General features: G+C 39.2%; 1 protein-coding gene across 1 annotated transcript in view; it reads right to left on the bottom strand.

The window, feature by feature from the left end:
- Positions 1-16,058, bottom strand: part of CHN1 (chimerin 1) — a 104,743-nt gene that overhangs the window by 47,208 nt on the left and 41,477 nt on the right. The window contains exon 6 of the mRNA XM_086615459.1: positions 3,383-3,671. Within this exon, the coding sequence (XP_086471585.1) occupies positions 3,383-3,671 (289 nt within the window). The remainder of the gene's footprint in view (positions 1-3,382; positions 3,672-16,058) is intronic.

The raw sequence follows: 16,058 nt of genomic DNA, 5'->3' as shown, positions 1-16,058 counted from the left end.
TCTCTCCTTTCCCTTCTTCTGAAGGATTTATCTTTCATACACCACCCACACAGGACGGGGCAACAGTCGCAGGCACAAAGTTTAGATTTGGATCAGAACAGCCTCAGGGGCTGCAAATCTGGGAATGTATTTTGGCTCAGGACGATCAATGTTCAAGACCCGGACTTTGTCCTCTCTTTATGGAGAAGGAAACACACAGCTCAGGTAGAAGCTGTGTGGCTACAGGATAAAACCGATAAAGAGGCATTAATTGCCAAATACCGTACCCTGCAGAAATCTTCATCCTCACCATGGGGCTAAAGGGCTAATGTCGTAGCACACAGATTTTGCTGTTTGGATCATAAGACAATGTTTTTTTCTTATGGATTTTTGACAATTTTCTTTCCATTCTTTGGTAGAACTGTCAATATGGATTCAGTGATATCCTCTTTGTATTGCACAACAGGCATCGCTCTGCCATCCCTTCCATGAAAGAGAACAAAAAACTAATTGGCCTATTTATAAACGTCCTGTAAGAAAACTTCCTTTTGTCATGGCTTAATGATTCATAATAAGGTAAATACTAGGTTATTATTAATTGAAGTTTTCAAGTAAATTTCAACAAAAAGGGTAAAATGACCTTCTGAGCAATTTAGTAGAAGATAAGTATATTTTTCTTATTGCATTATTATTATTTTACCAAAGAAAGCTTATAAACTAACAGAGAGATTGAGTCTTCTGTTTAAGTGGAGAAGTAAGCTCTCTGGTGTTCCTCATGCTAGCATGTTAAGTTTTTATAGCAGGTAGGTTTTTAAAAAAGCCAGAGAAATATTTCCTATCATCCAGTACTCATGCTTAAATGCAAATTATTTGTCAAACAAGTACATACCTAATTTCATTTTTTTTTTGTAAAATTGACCATCAGACATCATTCAGTCACCTGCCTCTACGCTCCTCCAGCCAGTCAGTTACGTTCACTCCACTGAACCCAAAACAGCTCTCCCAGGCTGTCAAGGTGACAGCTTTGGTCGATGTGGAAGTAGCCAAGTCCTCCAGACAGTGATGGGAGATACTTTGGAAGTCCTCTGCGGTCCCCTCTCCCCACCACTCCTACACTGCACATAGCTACCCCCCATGATGAGACGTTTGACGAGGCCACCACCATCTCTCTCCCCCTTCCCGTGCTCCCCTCCACATCCTGTGACTTGCAGAGGAGGGAGAAAGGATTTGGCAAGCCCTAGCTGGATGCTGGGGCTTGTTCCAAATGCCAGGGTCACTACTGGGATTGGGTGTTGGTCATGGGGTTGAATGCTTCATTCCCCTTGGAGACTTGCTGGATGAAGTGACACTCAGGAGTCTCTGAGTCATCTTCCAGCAAAGGCCCTGAGAGGTGTAAAAGCTGCAAAGATGTTACCTCTGCGCTGCTCCACAGTAAAAAGGATCACGCTGTGCCTTCCTCGCACAGCCACAGGTAGTAATCCCAACTGGATAATGACTTGAAAATTAAACTGAAATCTCCTCATTTAACTGTACTGCAATGTCTGTGTGCCTCATTGTGTCCAAATCAATATGGTTCCAAGACAAATAAAGAGAAAAGGCTCAAAAGCTGGGCTTCAGGCCAGCAAACACCACTGCTGTTGAACTGTGTTGCAGATGAAGCCACTTTAGTTGCGTATAAGTTCCAGACAAGCGGGGCGGGACGTTGGAATTACATGACTAACCTCTCTAAAGGTTTAAAACCAGTATGTATACCTTGTTAATGAGTCTGACACGACACCATGTAATCTATGGAAAAACCATCATTCTTCAATAACAATCACTGAAATCTCTTTACTATGAAAACTTTTTCATCAGTCTAAAAAATGTTTTGACTAAACAAAGTTCTGTTGTCACTGGAAAGTTGCTAAATGCAGGAAGAGTTAATTTTACCAAAGAAACCCAAAGCGGTGACTTCCAGAACTCTTATAGCCAGGCTCTGCATTATAATGAACTCTCTATGATAACATGCAAAAATATCCTTTTGAAACAGCACTCTGCAAGTCAGTGGCTATCAGGAACTGTAACTGATCACTCACCCCTCTACAACTGGTACCTAACAGGCAAGAAATCAGGTATTTAATGTGGCCAGCTAGCAGCAATATCCCCACCAGGATTTCTTTTGTCAAAATGACTGGATACCAGTGAAGATTCATACTTTGAGTTAAGTTGGGTGTTTCACCTCTCAGAAAAATCAGTGCAGGACAACAGAATCTGCAGGAGAAGGATTTGAAGGACCAAAGCTATGAGCCTCCTCTCTCCGTGGACTCTGCATGGAGCTTAGTTTCATTGTCGAGAGTCAAGTATGTTGGAAATTGTCAGTGAGACCTTTCCTCCAACTCAAGAAAAACTGAAATCACAGACATAAATCTGATTGGAAAGACAAACAGATGATCCCAACTAAGGTTAGCATTTCTTCTAATGCATAGAAGCATATTCGACACCCCTGACATCATTCTGAAGTTTCTGAAATAGGGGAGCACATCAGACTATGCATTAACACCTACACATATGTAAAAATAAACTTTAAAAAGACTTTCGTATGTCATATGTGTTTTCAATAAACAAAGTTTTAGTTTAACTTGATGGAATTTACATTATGTTTTCTTTTTAAGTTTAGTCTCTGTCACACAAATGAAGTTTCAGGCAGTTGCTTTGTCTGCCTGATACATTCCCAACCTCCTTTAATATTTCTGTTTTCACCGGTTCTAGGATTTCTTTGTTGCTTGTTTTTCTTTTATAATCCAGGACACAGTTAGCTCTCAGCTGATACGGCAATTCTCTGAAGAGAGCAATCCTTCTTCATAAGTCTGGCTAAGGCCAAAAATAGCTCTGTCAGCTTCTGACAGGCTGAACTTAGCCAAGTGAAATGTTTTAACATTTTATCATCTTAATGAACAGGCTTATTTATAATGTGGACAACTTTGCTGTCATTGTATGCAGATTGCTGAATAGATTATGGAATGCATTTGTTTGAGGAATGCTCAATATATTAAGAAATATAATTTTTGACCAAAGGGCAGTTGTCGTCGATGCTGTAAACAATTTTAAGATGAAATGTTCTTAGCCCGTTTGAAATAAAGAAGTAGCTTAATGGTAACATCTGTAACTGTGAAAATATTTGAAGAAAAGAACCTTGCAATGATAAATAACTAACCTCCAAATCACAGAAATCTGCAATATGCAAAAATTACCATTAAAAAAACCTATAACCACTTTATAATATTACTATTAAAGCAATACTGGAAGTAAATATGTAGACTAAATATCTACAGATACCTTTAGCACTTTATAGTAGAGGGGAAGGGTTAAAAGTACAAAATAAAAAGTCTAACAGAAAAAAGAGTGTGGGTTAACAATTGCTTACCCTCTTTTCTGCTACCTCATCCTCTCCTGTAGACTCTTTGCCATCATGTTCATCTCTCAGGGTTGGCATATGTTTTTTGTGTGCTGGCTCTCTGTTTAAAGTTGTATATCCTATGTGTTCATAAATTGGATTTATTGTCATCTTGGCAATGTATTCAGCTGCCTTCGTTTCAATATAGAGAGTAATCAATCCATCTGTCACCAGGTCATGGATGGACTCAAAACGTTTCTCCCCAACAAAGTGCTTTCCATCGTAGTAGAGTCTGAAGTTTCTGGTTTGACTTCCAAATCTGCCTCAATGAAATGGGAAAGTTTTTTTTTAAAGAACGGTAAGCAGAATAAAGAAGAGTAAGCAAGCCTTTGCAAACAATAAAAAACACTTTATCACTTAAAGCTGTGACTATGCTCTGTGCCTGGTCCAGACAAGAATGAAAACCTCAACTACTACTTAGCACAGATAGGAAGGAGAGATCAACAACAACTGCAGACAGATAGCCAAAACAGCGACCGTCCCAGAAGGAGCTGTTTGTTCTCTTATTCTTTCAGCCCCTCCATTATCCCGTGGAAAAAGTGAAAATTACTTCACACTCTTTATGCCTTTTTTAGTACTTTACTGCATGGCCATAGTCAATTTGCTTGGCTCTGATACGAAGAGTTCTCATAATAGAGTCCTCTATTACAGTTGATCAATACGGAGTTTTGACGCCGTCTCGGACCCCTGCGCCCCTGCTTGCTTGCAGGAAGAGGCCATTCAGGGTTCAGCTGAGCTTTGGTGCCAACAATTACACTGAAGCGGAACCGCTGCCAGAACTGGAGCAGCACAGGACAAAATGGCACAAGGGCAAGCATTCTTTATTCCTGGCCAAAGGCCAAGGACTAACTCTTCAAGCTTTGTACAAAAGTCCTTCTGTGTTATGCTTGTTAAGTTCTGAGCTTCAAGCAAATCTTTGTAACATACAGGATATATAATGCGTAAGCTATCTGACACCAGCAATTCCGCAGGCGGGGTGGAACAGGTTTCTTGTGGCCTCTTAGCAACCACAAGAATGCCAGTTTTACCTGAATACTAGCCTATTTTCAAAAACCATACTTTCAATCTGCTACAATTTTCTGCCTGAAAGCAATCTAAACGTGTGAAAACACGCCAGCGCTGGCACTTGGCAACGACCGACGCATTTCCTGCGGAGAAGATGGAGGCAAGAAGCTGCTTTTGCAGCTCACCGCAGTGTCACTCCTTGGTTGGGCAGCAGTGAGGGCTGATGCACAGGGTATCGGCCCCCTTGTGAGGTCAGATCTGCCAAATAAACAGTAAAAACTGAATCTGAAAGGATGGATTGCTTTCATTTTTCAATCAAACGCTTCACAAGAGACGTTAAGGAGCAAAGCAAACACCGGTGCTTTGCTGAAGCGGCTCCTTTTCAGTGGGGCTTGCCGAACGGGGGAAAGCATCATTTTAGACCTTGCCTCAGGTGAGATATTGCACTCTTCTTGCAAATATGGGCAAACCCACTTGTTCTGTGACGTATATTGTTTTTCTTGTGTTCTGAATCAAAACGCTAAACCTTCCCATCCCCCTACCAATACTGACAGTGACTGTAACGTCAGGAGCTGCTATTTTTACACAATGCCCAAACATGAGGGGGCCCTCAAGAATCCGTGTCCTGCTCAGTAAGAAAAGAGGAGACGATGTGTAGGAACTACCTGGGTGTTTTACTGGAAATGAACTGGTACTTCTATGCACGTTTTTATGCCACACAAACTAAAAGTTCAATGAATCAAACCCAAAAGCAATAAATTACCAAATGACAGAAAGAAGTAAGTTTTTACCCAACGCTAATTTCATCAGAAGATGCAATTGTTAGCGAATGCAAGTTCTTCAGAAAGTAGAAAGATAATGTTGTAAGTTACAGCAGAAGGGGCAGAAATATGTTCAGGCTCATTCTTCAAAGCATCTTTCTGCTCAGAGTGATGTGCGGCAAACGAGCTTTGACCATGAGACGCACTCCGTGCACACCCTTCACTGTCAGAGGAGTCAACGTGCAAGGGTGCTCAGCGCTCTGCAGTGCCACAGCGAGCAACCTTCACTGTCTTCTGCTCAAGTTAGAGGGAATAATGTACATAGAGCACATACAAGCACTGTGATGTTAAAATTTGACAGGAGAGCCAAGTAAGTCTGAAGGTGAAGAATAATGGGCCTTAAATGACAACATGCAATAGAATTATTTTTATTAAGAGATGTAGCAGGTGAACTGCTGCTCTAATCAGTAACATATGCTCTGACAGTACTTACAGCAGAGTTTTAAACAAGCTGAAGGTCACTTATTGCTCTTAGCTTTCCCGAAGAGAAAGTATTACACTAATCTTATCGAGGGAAGATAAGGCACAGAAAAGCTTCTCAGGGTCTATGACTAAGTACACGCAGTGTCTTTTAGTAACATCCTTCAGAGTCTAAAGCAAAGTTCTGAAGAACAAGACGGCCAAGTGCAGAGAACGAACAAAAGTTTTTAAAGGATTAGTCCTCCTCCCATCAGGGTCAGTAGGTGCATGGTTCTACCCCAGCTGTGTTTCACTGAGCAGCCTCTACGCTGTAACATCTGTTCAGACTGCTGCGCATAAAGTGTGTCTTTAAGAGACACCACAAGGAATAGGATTCCCAGAAGTACGTAATCTTTATCCCACTGCTCCTGACCCACATTTCTGCACACGAATATCTCATAGACAACATTCCACAGTTTTAATTCTTTAACAGCATCCCACACCTAAACTCATCTCTCTCGGAAACCTCACAAACAGACTGAAACTTCCTCCTGTATGGATCTGGGGAACTGCACATCGATTTCTTTTGGCATGTGTGGCCTTCCAAAAGTACATTCAACTTCCTTGGTTTAAAATACATTGTGATAATTTAACAATTACCACTTAAAGAAAGGTATCCAGGCAAACAAATTACTCTGCATCAGTGTCATAACCACTTGGAAAAGGTGCTTGCATATCAGCTGCAAGAGGTGAACATTGAATGGTTCGCCTTTATCCAATTTCCCATTTGTTCCAAATCAAACTTTTTTCTGTCTATTTGTTTCTTATTGGATACGTTGGGGGGAAATGTATTGTTTTTCAAAGAGAATCCTATTAGAAACAAGGAGGAAAAAACCCCCAAGTCCCCGCAAATCAATGAAACACCAATCTCTTACAAAGACTGTACGATCAATAAAGTATCTCAAAATCCTGTTTTATTTCTTTCAAACTCATTTAAATTTCTTTCTGACCACACAATGATACTGTTTTGATCAAATTGCAATATAAATGCAAACATGCACGTCCAATTGCAAATGACCAATTAAAATTTTATCTTCGGTCCCTTCAGTCTTACTCAAAACTGTGGTTTAAACGTTTCCATTAGCAAGAATATTTCCTTATGTTTACTTTCTATAACACTACTGCAGCCTGGTTAATTATACATCACCGTGGCAACTAAGTAGAGCCAAGATTTCACATTTCAACTTCCTGATGGTCTCTTCCTAAAGGCAAGCACTAGTACCAGCTGGTTTTTGTTTAAGAAATAGAAAGCAGGACAAAGATAATGTATGTTCTCTTTTGGTTTAAACAGAGGAACATTAGATGTTTTTCCAAGAAAAAGAAATAGACCTCTGACACGTCAAACAGTCTCATTGTGTCTACTGTGCGTTTGTTTGCAAGCAGCAGGACTACAGATAAAAGACTTTTTTTATTCCGAGTTGTCTGAAAAGCAATCACTCTGTCTAGTCCCTTTGGTTGCCAGTGGGGCAGAGTGGATAACAACGTGGGAAAACGGATTAAATGGTAGAGCAAATGTGGCTAGTAATAAAGGACGGAGGAGTTGAATGAGGTATCATAGCATGAGAGAGACAGGCTTCTGACTCAGCCACCTACTCTGTATGCAGCATTCACTGACGAAACAAAAGGAAGAAGTGAGGGACCAAGAGCCCATCCGCACTTTCTTACCATCTAAGAAGATGGATTTAAGAGTCCACATACAGAACTGTACAGTAGCTATTCACCTCTTTCACAGGCTGTTTTATGATGAGAAGAGTATCTAGACAAAAGCATTATTTAAAATGTGTAGCTGCAACTAGACCACAAAGTTAACTCCCCTTGGGGCTGCCTGTGTCCTCATTAGCTTCAAGCAACTTCATACACTGAGCTGGGAAATCTTAAGTTCTGTACATGTGCCTGAAGGTCACTTGGACTTAATCTTCCCTTGGAGAAAAGCTGTCTTAACATGCTTTGCAACCAGAAGGTAGAAGTCTCACTTAAAATTAGGTGCCAGATTTTCAGCTTTACCTTCCGAAAACTCTCAACGAACACTTAAGACTAGAGTCTCAACAAGCCATAAAAAGCCACAGAAATACAAACAATCTTGCAATCAGGAATATCTCCTAATCTTGCTGTGTTCATGTGAAAGAAACCAAATTATTCCACAGATCCTCTTTTGGCCCATTTTCTTGTCAAAGAAACGCAGGTCTTGCATGCAGCCAAAATCTCTTCTACACAGTTATCCCTGAACGTCTCCAACTCCGGAGAGCAGACCATTTTTTAAAATTATTATCATTCTCATTATTATTATTTATTGGCAACAACATTTCTGAGGATGGCTAGGGAATCATGGAACTTGTTATCCTCCCAGAGTACCTACCTGACAAACAGCACCATCTCCAAAACTTTTGCAGTAGTTTCTAAGAACATAATATGCATAAATGATATCAAATGCATTAGGGACTGAGAGTAAAGGTGCATTTTATACAAGTGGAGATAGAAAAAACCTTCATTGTCTGATATGGCTGGGACAAGTGGCAGACTACAGTCACTACAGATAGTTTTCCTGTGTCATTTGGAAGGGCAGCATTAGCTGGCTGGTTGGCTGGCTGTTGCTTGATGAACATTAATTAGGTATAAAGTTATCCCTAAAACCTGATCAGACCCATGCACTGACTCAACGCATGATAGTTTAGTTTAGCAGGGAAAAAGTGTGGCATCCTTCAGAACAGAAAACAAATCCCAGAGCTGGAACTGCAACGTGTCTACCCCACGCCACTGCAGACAGAATCTTCAGCTTGCTCTGTCTAATCTAGATCAAGTAAAAAAAAAAATTCAGAGCTGGTGCTGTATTATTGACAACAGCCTCCCAGCAGTCTCTCTCAATTGAGACGGAAGACTGTTTACCTGCATCACTGCCCAGACTTCCTTGTCCGAGAGGGAAACAATACTGTGCGAACAGCACGCTGCGAACAGCGCGCAGTGAGGACCAGAGCAATGGCGTTTCCCTGTGGATCATGAGCACTGTCAGGGACAACACAAGTGAAAGAGACACAACCGCTCTAGGGCATCGGCAGGAGGTAACAGCTGCTGAAAACAATGAAGACTGAAAGTATCATCAGCCAGTGGTACCCGTAATGGCGTGTTTCACAAATAAATCTAATGAAATAATAAGAAAAGTTTTCTTTTGTCTTAATGTCTTGTTTTACTTCTTGCAGTTTTTAACAGCTGATTTTCACCATCTCAAACTCTGAACAAACGTCAGCTGATCAAGGACCATGTTGCTATTAATATGCAGTAAGATCACTTAACACTTAAGATCACTCTTAATGTCTTGATCTGTGATGGATCATCTGAAAATAATCTAGTTCTGAAAAGAACATCTTGTATAGATGTATTACCGCTTCTTAGTATTGTGCTTGCATGCCCTATTCCATTTAAACTTGATATAACTCCCTGGAATTGATTTGATGATTGAATCAGAATCAATACCAATATTTTGGGCAATGTTTTACTGCTTTTTCTACCTGATGAAATCTCTGTCTTTTCTGGGAAAAGACTCACTGTAGTTAGTGATTAAGATACATCTGAAGTCTATAAACACATGGGAAAGTAGTAAAAGCCTGATATCTTCTCTTTAAATGAAAGCAGTATTTGGAAACCTATGTCAACATGTCTGGAATAAACGCCTTCTGGAAATGTTACTAGCGGGAATGTTAGTAACTTTCACAGTTTCATATTAAGCAAATAGTTGTTTATTTACCAAAAACTTTGAAGAAATATTCTCCAAGAGCTTATTTTACAGTGTGACTTCATGCTACTGAGAGCTTCTGTATTACTTTAAAGCAGAACTGTATTTTAATTCTTCTAAGCTAAGGTATTGACCCTCACCAGTGTCTGCTCAGCAAACCTTGAAGTGTGCGTACAGATTTTACTCTGCCTAAGTATAACATTTTCATTTTAGGTCACATATGACATTGCTTTTCTGGTAAATTTAGAAGTAGAAGAACATCAGATCTGTAACGGAAATTCCACTGCAGTCATGTGTACTATGGAGAGAGAACTGCCATAGCATAATGCTCAAACATGTTCATTTTTGTTTCACTTACAGCAGCTTTTCCTACAAGGATTTAAGTTACTTCTGACTGTCATATTTCTTTTTCGCTTCTACAGGTTTTCTCACACTAAAAGCAACTTGCTCTTAATTTATCTTACTAAAACAATATGCACATTTTAAGTCAGTATATCAAGGAAATGTGAGTGGAAGACATCAATTGAAAATCCAAAGAACTGTCCTTTTCATAAAATAGCTGCAAAAAGAGTTTTTGGAGAGCAGAGTGGAGAAACATGTTTCTGTTGTTGTTCTTCCTGTTTTAGTTTTGGGTTTTTTTTCATGTACACTGTACAGGTTGTTGTTTAAGGTCTCAAAGTTTATATTAAAAAATATATATCTATATATAATTTAAATTTCCCTTAAATTAAAAATAACTACAGTAAGATTTCTGTTCCAGAGAGATTTTGTCAAATCTGATTTGCCTTAAGCCACTGTTAATCCCAACCTTACAATGCAGGCCTACTTAACTTACTTAAAGCTATTACACAATTTGCTACTTACTTAAGTTGTTTTCTCGACGTATTCTACAACTGATCTTCCAGTAATCACTCACCACTTTTTAATGAACAGTGAGATTCACCAATATACTCACCCTGCTCTCTAAAATGTTTTTTCCTCAAAGCTGCATTCCTTATCAATAAACAAGAACAATAACACAAAATGAAATGGTTCCTGCACATGCAATATGCATTATTAGAATTTTGGGCACTACTAACAGCTCATCAACAAAGATTGATAGCTTTTCAATATATTTTCTATATATTCTGTTTTTTTAGAACACCATTTCTTCCTTGGTGCAAATGCAGCAATAGGTGGGGCAGATTCCAATTTATTACTGAAACTGTTGGAGTTCATTCACTCATCTCAAGTCATAAAAGGAAAAAAGTAAATATAAAATTAGCCTGATTCTCTTCCTAGCACCTATCAAATCAGGAGGAACTAAGTGTACTTAACTCAGCTGAGCTACATCAAGTATAAAAGAGGGAGAAGGAAGAGGAAAACTGGGCCAGATAACGTTTATTGCTGTCAGTTGCTTTAGTGAATAATTCATAAATGTTTTGATGAAAACAATTATGAGATTAAACAATACAAGGCTATTGTGTTGTTTTGAAAACATATTTATAAAGCATCCATAGTATCTACAGCTGAAGGACTTCTTTGGTTATTGATGAAGCACAGGAAAGAAGTTTTTTTCTCTAAACACAAAAATTTATAAATACATATTTCAAAAGCATACAAAAGAAGAGGCCAATCAAATGGACTAACTTGAAGTTACATTTCTAACTAGCATTTTCTAAAAGCAATAGAGCAAAAAGGCATTCCAGAAGAACCTACAGAAAAGATATGTATCCTTTTGACAGGGGAGAGAACAGGGGAGAAGAGGAGAGCGTGTGTATGCTATGTACACGTATACACAATTTAATTACCAACTGATCGCATCAGAATTTGACTTTTTACTATTTCAACTCCAACAGTGTCTAGAAGCTTCAAAACAAGTAGACATTATATACCATAAAAATAGCACAGTACAACACAGATTCCTGCTCAGGAGCAGCGACATGGGCAGTCTGAGAGATGGGGTACAAGTTCCAGTTTGCCTGAGCCATTTGTAAGAGATCCTAGACTTCTGTACCTGAGCCATTTGTAAGAGATCCTAGATCCTCCCTAGGCACGGGAGACACTATGGGAAAGAAAATATCCTCTCTAATGGAGAAACAAGGCACGGAAAACTTAAAAGTCTGGAGCCAAGTCATACATGAAGACAAGAAGTGAGCCCAGATCTCCTGAGCTCCTCCATAGTGTCTCTCCACAAATCCAATGACTCTACTGTGCACCAGATTACCAGAGGTCTTCGTGGTGCAGCAGAAGCTATAGTCAGAGGTGAAGGACATGGCATAAAACGAACATGAGCTATACGCATTGAGCACAGGCAGCTTTTGGACAAGTTACCAAAAAGTTCACACCACCACCAAAGCAGAAAATATTCCTCTGAGAAGTGCTGAACTTGCACGAGCAGAAAAACCAACTGCAGCAAACTGAATTGCCAAAGATAAATTAGACACTCGAGCCAAAAGAAAACAGAGCTGACAACAACAGATGGGAAGAGGAGGGAAGGAGAACAGGAACGCAGCAAGAAGACATAAACCATAAGGAAAAAAGCATTCTAGTCTGTGGGAGGGCCAAGGTAGCCAGTTAATTACTCATTAAGGTTAGTAGCTATTTATTATTATTCTAAATACTTAAGCGCAGGCACCTCAGTAGTGCTCAGGCACACTTACGTAAGGCAGATGGACACCTATGCTCTTCCACCTTATTGACAAAGCAACAAAGTATATTATTTAGTATGAAAGTTTACAAAGGAAAACAAACTTCTTTTACATGGGAGATCATTCAAAGAGAGGCCCAATTGTTTCACTTTAGGGCAGAAAAGCAAACTCCAGAATTTATCATCACACTTTCCCCTGGGGCTAGCACCAGCTCGTGTCATGTTCCCAAACAAGAGAAAGACAGCTTTAGGTTCAGCAGAATTTAAGCCTTCGTAAAAGAAATATTCGGCTCTTCACGAGAAGAAAAAAAACAAGCCCAGCATATGAGCTGGCATACCTGTTGTGTTAGCCTATTAAAATAGCTTTAAGCATGAACTGTTTCTTTCATCTAAAAGAAGCTGCAGGTATCTGAGTGGCCAATTTTTGAAACTCGCCTGAATGCTGTACCTGTGGAAGTGTGATGGGCTAAGCCTGGGGGAGAACGGAGAGTACCCCCCGCACCTGAGAGCTTCAGCTGGCCACAGAGGAAGGAGCACTCTTTTGCCATCTCATGCAGAATAAAGAAAACTGATCAAAGTGGGTCAGGCTGAAACATATTTATCCCACGGATAGGTTTGATCACATTTTGGAAGGATTCTATTTAACCCAGCTAAGCTTTAAAGTTGGGGGGGGGTGGGGGTTGGGGGGGAGGTGTATACACATACATATATATAGCTTCTCAGGTTTTTCAGCTAGCGACCAAGAAATACTCAGTGAATATTTTAGAAAGGTTTCTAGAACCTGAATTCAGCCCTTACCATCGCCAATCACTGCATCTTCAAGTCAAGTAAAAAAATACACAGATAGAAAGATATGCAAAGTTTAGTCTTCAAAATGGTCTTTATCATTTTTTCAGATGTCAGAGTACCGTTACTATGGCAAAGTGAAGGGCTGCAGTCAGCTACTGTTTTGCTGGGCTCCTTCTGACTACTTCTAGATCAGCTGTGGATTCAGGATAAACTACGACCAAATTTTGATACATTCATCATTAAAGAAATGCAATTCAGCCATTATCACATAGAAAGTTGTTTCAAACAATTCTTCTTTCCCCAATTTCTTTTCCATGTCCCAGTCTGTACAACGAGGCTTTCCAGCAGAATGCAGATGCACAGTTTCAACCTCTGAATTCCAGGCTTTTGCAGATGTTGAATTTTACATGTGTAAGTAATTCCACGGCACTCAAGGCATGTTCTGGGAGAGCACTGCATGTGTGTCCCAAAAGAGCTCACTGAAAATGAACAGCATTCAGCTACCAAAGCAATTGTCCTCTGAAATTAAAAAGGTTCATGTGCAGTGTTATGCTCCAACAGCCTACCAAGTACAGCTCCTTTTACAATATCAGTGGCTAGTTTCTTAATGCAATTTCATAGTTTAGGGAGAGAGAACATGTGTACCAATTTCTTGCACAATACATGTAGCTGGGTCAACTAAACTAAGGATTACTAATTTTTGATATTTATTTTGCCTCAAGAATTCTCTCTTGATGCCACATAATCTTGAATGTGCCCTAACCCCCAAACATAAAGAAAACATGACTCATAATCATGGCTAACATTATTACCTTTTTTTTTTAATCATGCTGCAGAACCTTATTTCGATTCCTTCTCAGTATCACAACAATAGAATTTGCAGGAAGGGAAACCATGGTAACCAACTAAACGTGCTACAGCAGATATCTGCTCAAAAGAACATGCAGTACCATCACACTTCAACGCCCACCACTAGTACAATCTCTACCCATTTCCTCTTTATCCTCATCCTAATTATTAAACAAGCTCTCAACCACAAAAGGCTACATTGTGAACTATGTCTTACTGTTATTGTCATTTGCGATAGGTCCTAGCATTAAGCACTGCACTACTGTTTTGCCCAATTTAAAAGCAAATCTAATACCTTCAGGAGTTAATTAGAAATTTTCCGTTCTTTTCATCCATTTGGAACATCTAATTAACATTACAATGTATTTTATATATTTTTATTGTCACAGAGACTTGCTGATGTGTATGGACACACACATACACCTACAACAATTTTATCTTGTTAGTATTTTTTTTTAAACCTCAGGGTTGCAAAAAATTTCAGTGGTATTCTCTAATTAATTAGTAAACAATTGTGAATTTTGCTGTGCTTTTTTTTTTTTTTTAAGTAAGCTATGAGAAACCACATCCATGATTAAGTACAGGCATTAAATATAGTAGGGTGCTGATTTGCTGCTCCCATTTGTGTTTATGCTTCATTCTCCTTTATCCAGTGTCTGAACTGATACAATTTCACAGGCTTTCTTAGACTCTGAACATCAATTTTATTTGAAGGACAGCTCTGAATATTTAGCCAAATAATTCACACACTTAAACCAACATTCAAATTATAATTTTCTTTTTCCCTAAGAACATATGAGAAATTTGTTTTCTGAAAACAAAATCTCTTTTATTTCAAATTTAGATTTAAAAGGCAGTCAATCTTAAAAAAAAGCCATGATGCAAATTAATTGCACAATAATGGACAAAACTAGACAAAAATAGCTCATCAGAAGATGATCCAAATGCAGCTTCTTATATAAGCAGAAAGCAGATTTTACAGCAACTCACCGGCAACCTTAATAACTGAAAAGGTTTTTTTAGGTAAGAATCACTTTTCCTAACTTATTAAAGAAGAAGAAATATTCAAAATCTTAACTTTGAGCTCAGTTAACTGTTCCACAGTATTACACCAAGAATATTTGACTGCCTTGGTTAAGGCTACAAAAGCTATTATTTGTCCTGCCCTATATTTGGCCATCTAATCAGTGCTAGGCTAGGTCTGTAGTTATTGCAGCTCAGGAACAAGATCTTCAGATTCACTAAAGCTAGTTCTAGAAAAGCATCAGAGCTTAATTTCCACAGTGCTCAAAAATTCATTTGGAAAGGTTTAGAGAGCAAAGAAAATTCCATGACCCACTTCATCCTGAATAGGATGTGCAGTCCTGGTCCCCTCATCTCCAAAACCTCACCACAGATTAAAAGAAAGGCACAGAGAAACATGGCAGAGACGATGAGGGTACAGAACAGCTTCACTACAAAACCTGAATGTATAGCTTAGGACTCATCAGCCTGTAAAGAGAACAATAAGGGAGATGTGAGCGGCATGGAAAAGATAAATGGAGATAAATTGTTCACTGCTTCTCATAATACAAAAACTAGGCAGTATCCAATAAAATTGCAAGATGGACTCTTCAAAAAAGAGATGCTGCTTCCCATAAAACTTAGTTAAGGCATTGAACTCATGCTACAGTTGCAGACATCAAAGTCTACAAGGGTTCAAAAATGTGCTCTGAAAGCCACTAGAAAAAAAATCAAAAATCTCACCATCAAAAGCCTGAAAAAACAGCAGAGGTAATAACTCTGCTCAAAAGTCCATGAATAGCAAATTTTCAGAGGTTGGGAGAGCACACCAGAGAACTACTACGTGTTCATCTTGTTCTTACACTTTTCTTTGAATGTCTGCTATTAATAGTTACCGAAGAGTGAATACGGGACTGGCCTACAAACAGGTCCTTTGATCTGACCCAGTACGTTCAGTCAGAGAACTTGCTCATACAATAACAGAGATATATAACTGGGGAGAAACTCTTTGCAAACAACTACCCAGATCTCTTCCCAGACCTGCCTGTTTGATGATGACTTAAGGCATCCCTTAGAATAAACTAAAAAGAATCAAGATGCAGAAGAGCCACGTTAGAACGGTCCACAAAAGAACCTTCATGCACCAACTGCATTTGCATTCTGTGCATTTTGGCTGTAGCTGAAGGCTGTAGCTTAGTGTGATTGTCCAATCTGTTCCAGATTTCACGAAAACATGCTTTTATAACTGTGAATTCTGTCTGCCTATAAAGGAGTTATGATTTGTGGTTAACGGTTTATTCTTTACCTTCTAGAAAGATTAAGTTGTTTAACAAGTGGAAATCTTCAGTGCAGAGTAAAGACAAT

Source organism: Tauraco erythrolophus, chromosome 8, assembly GCF_009769465.1.
Source record: "Tauraco erythrolophus isolate bTauEry1 chromosome 8, bTauEry1.pri, whole genome shotgun sequence".
Lineage (NCBI taxonomy): Eukaryota > Metazoa > Chordata > Aves > Musophagiformes > Musophagidae > Tauraco > Tauraco erythrolophus.
Note: the sequence above shows the minus strand (reverse complement) of the source record. Positions and strands in the feature narration are given on the sequence as shown.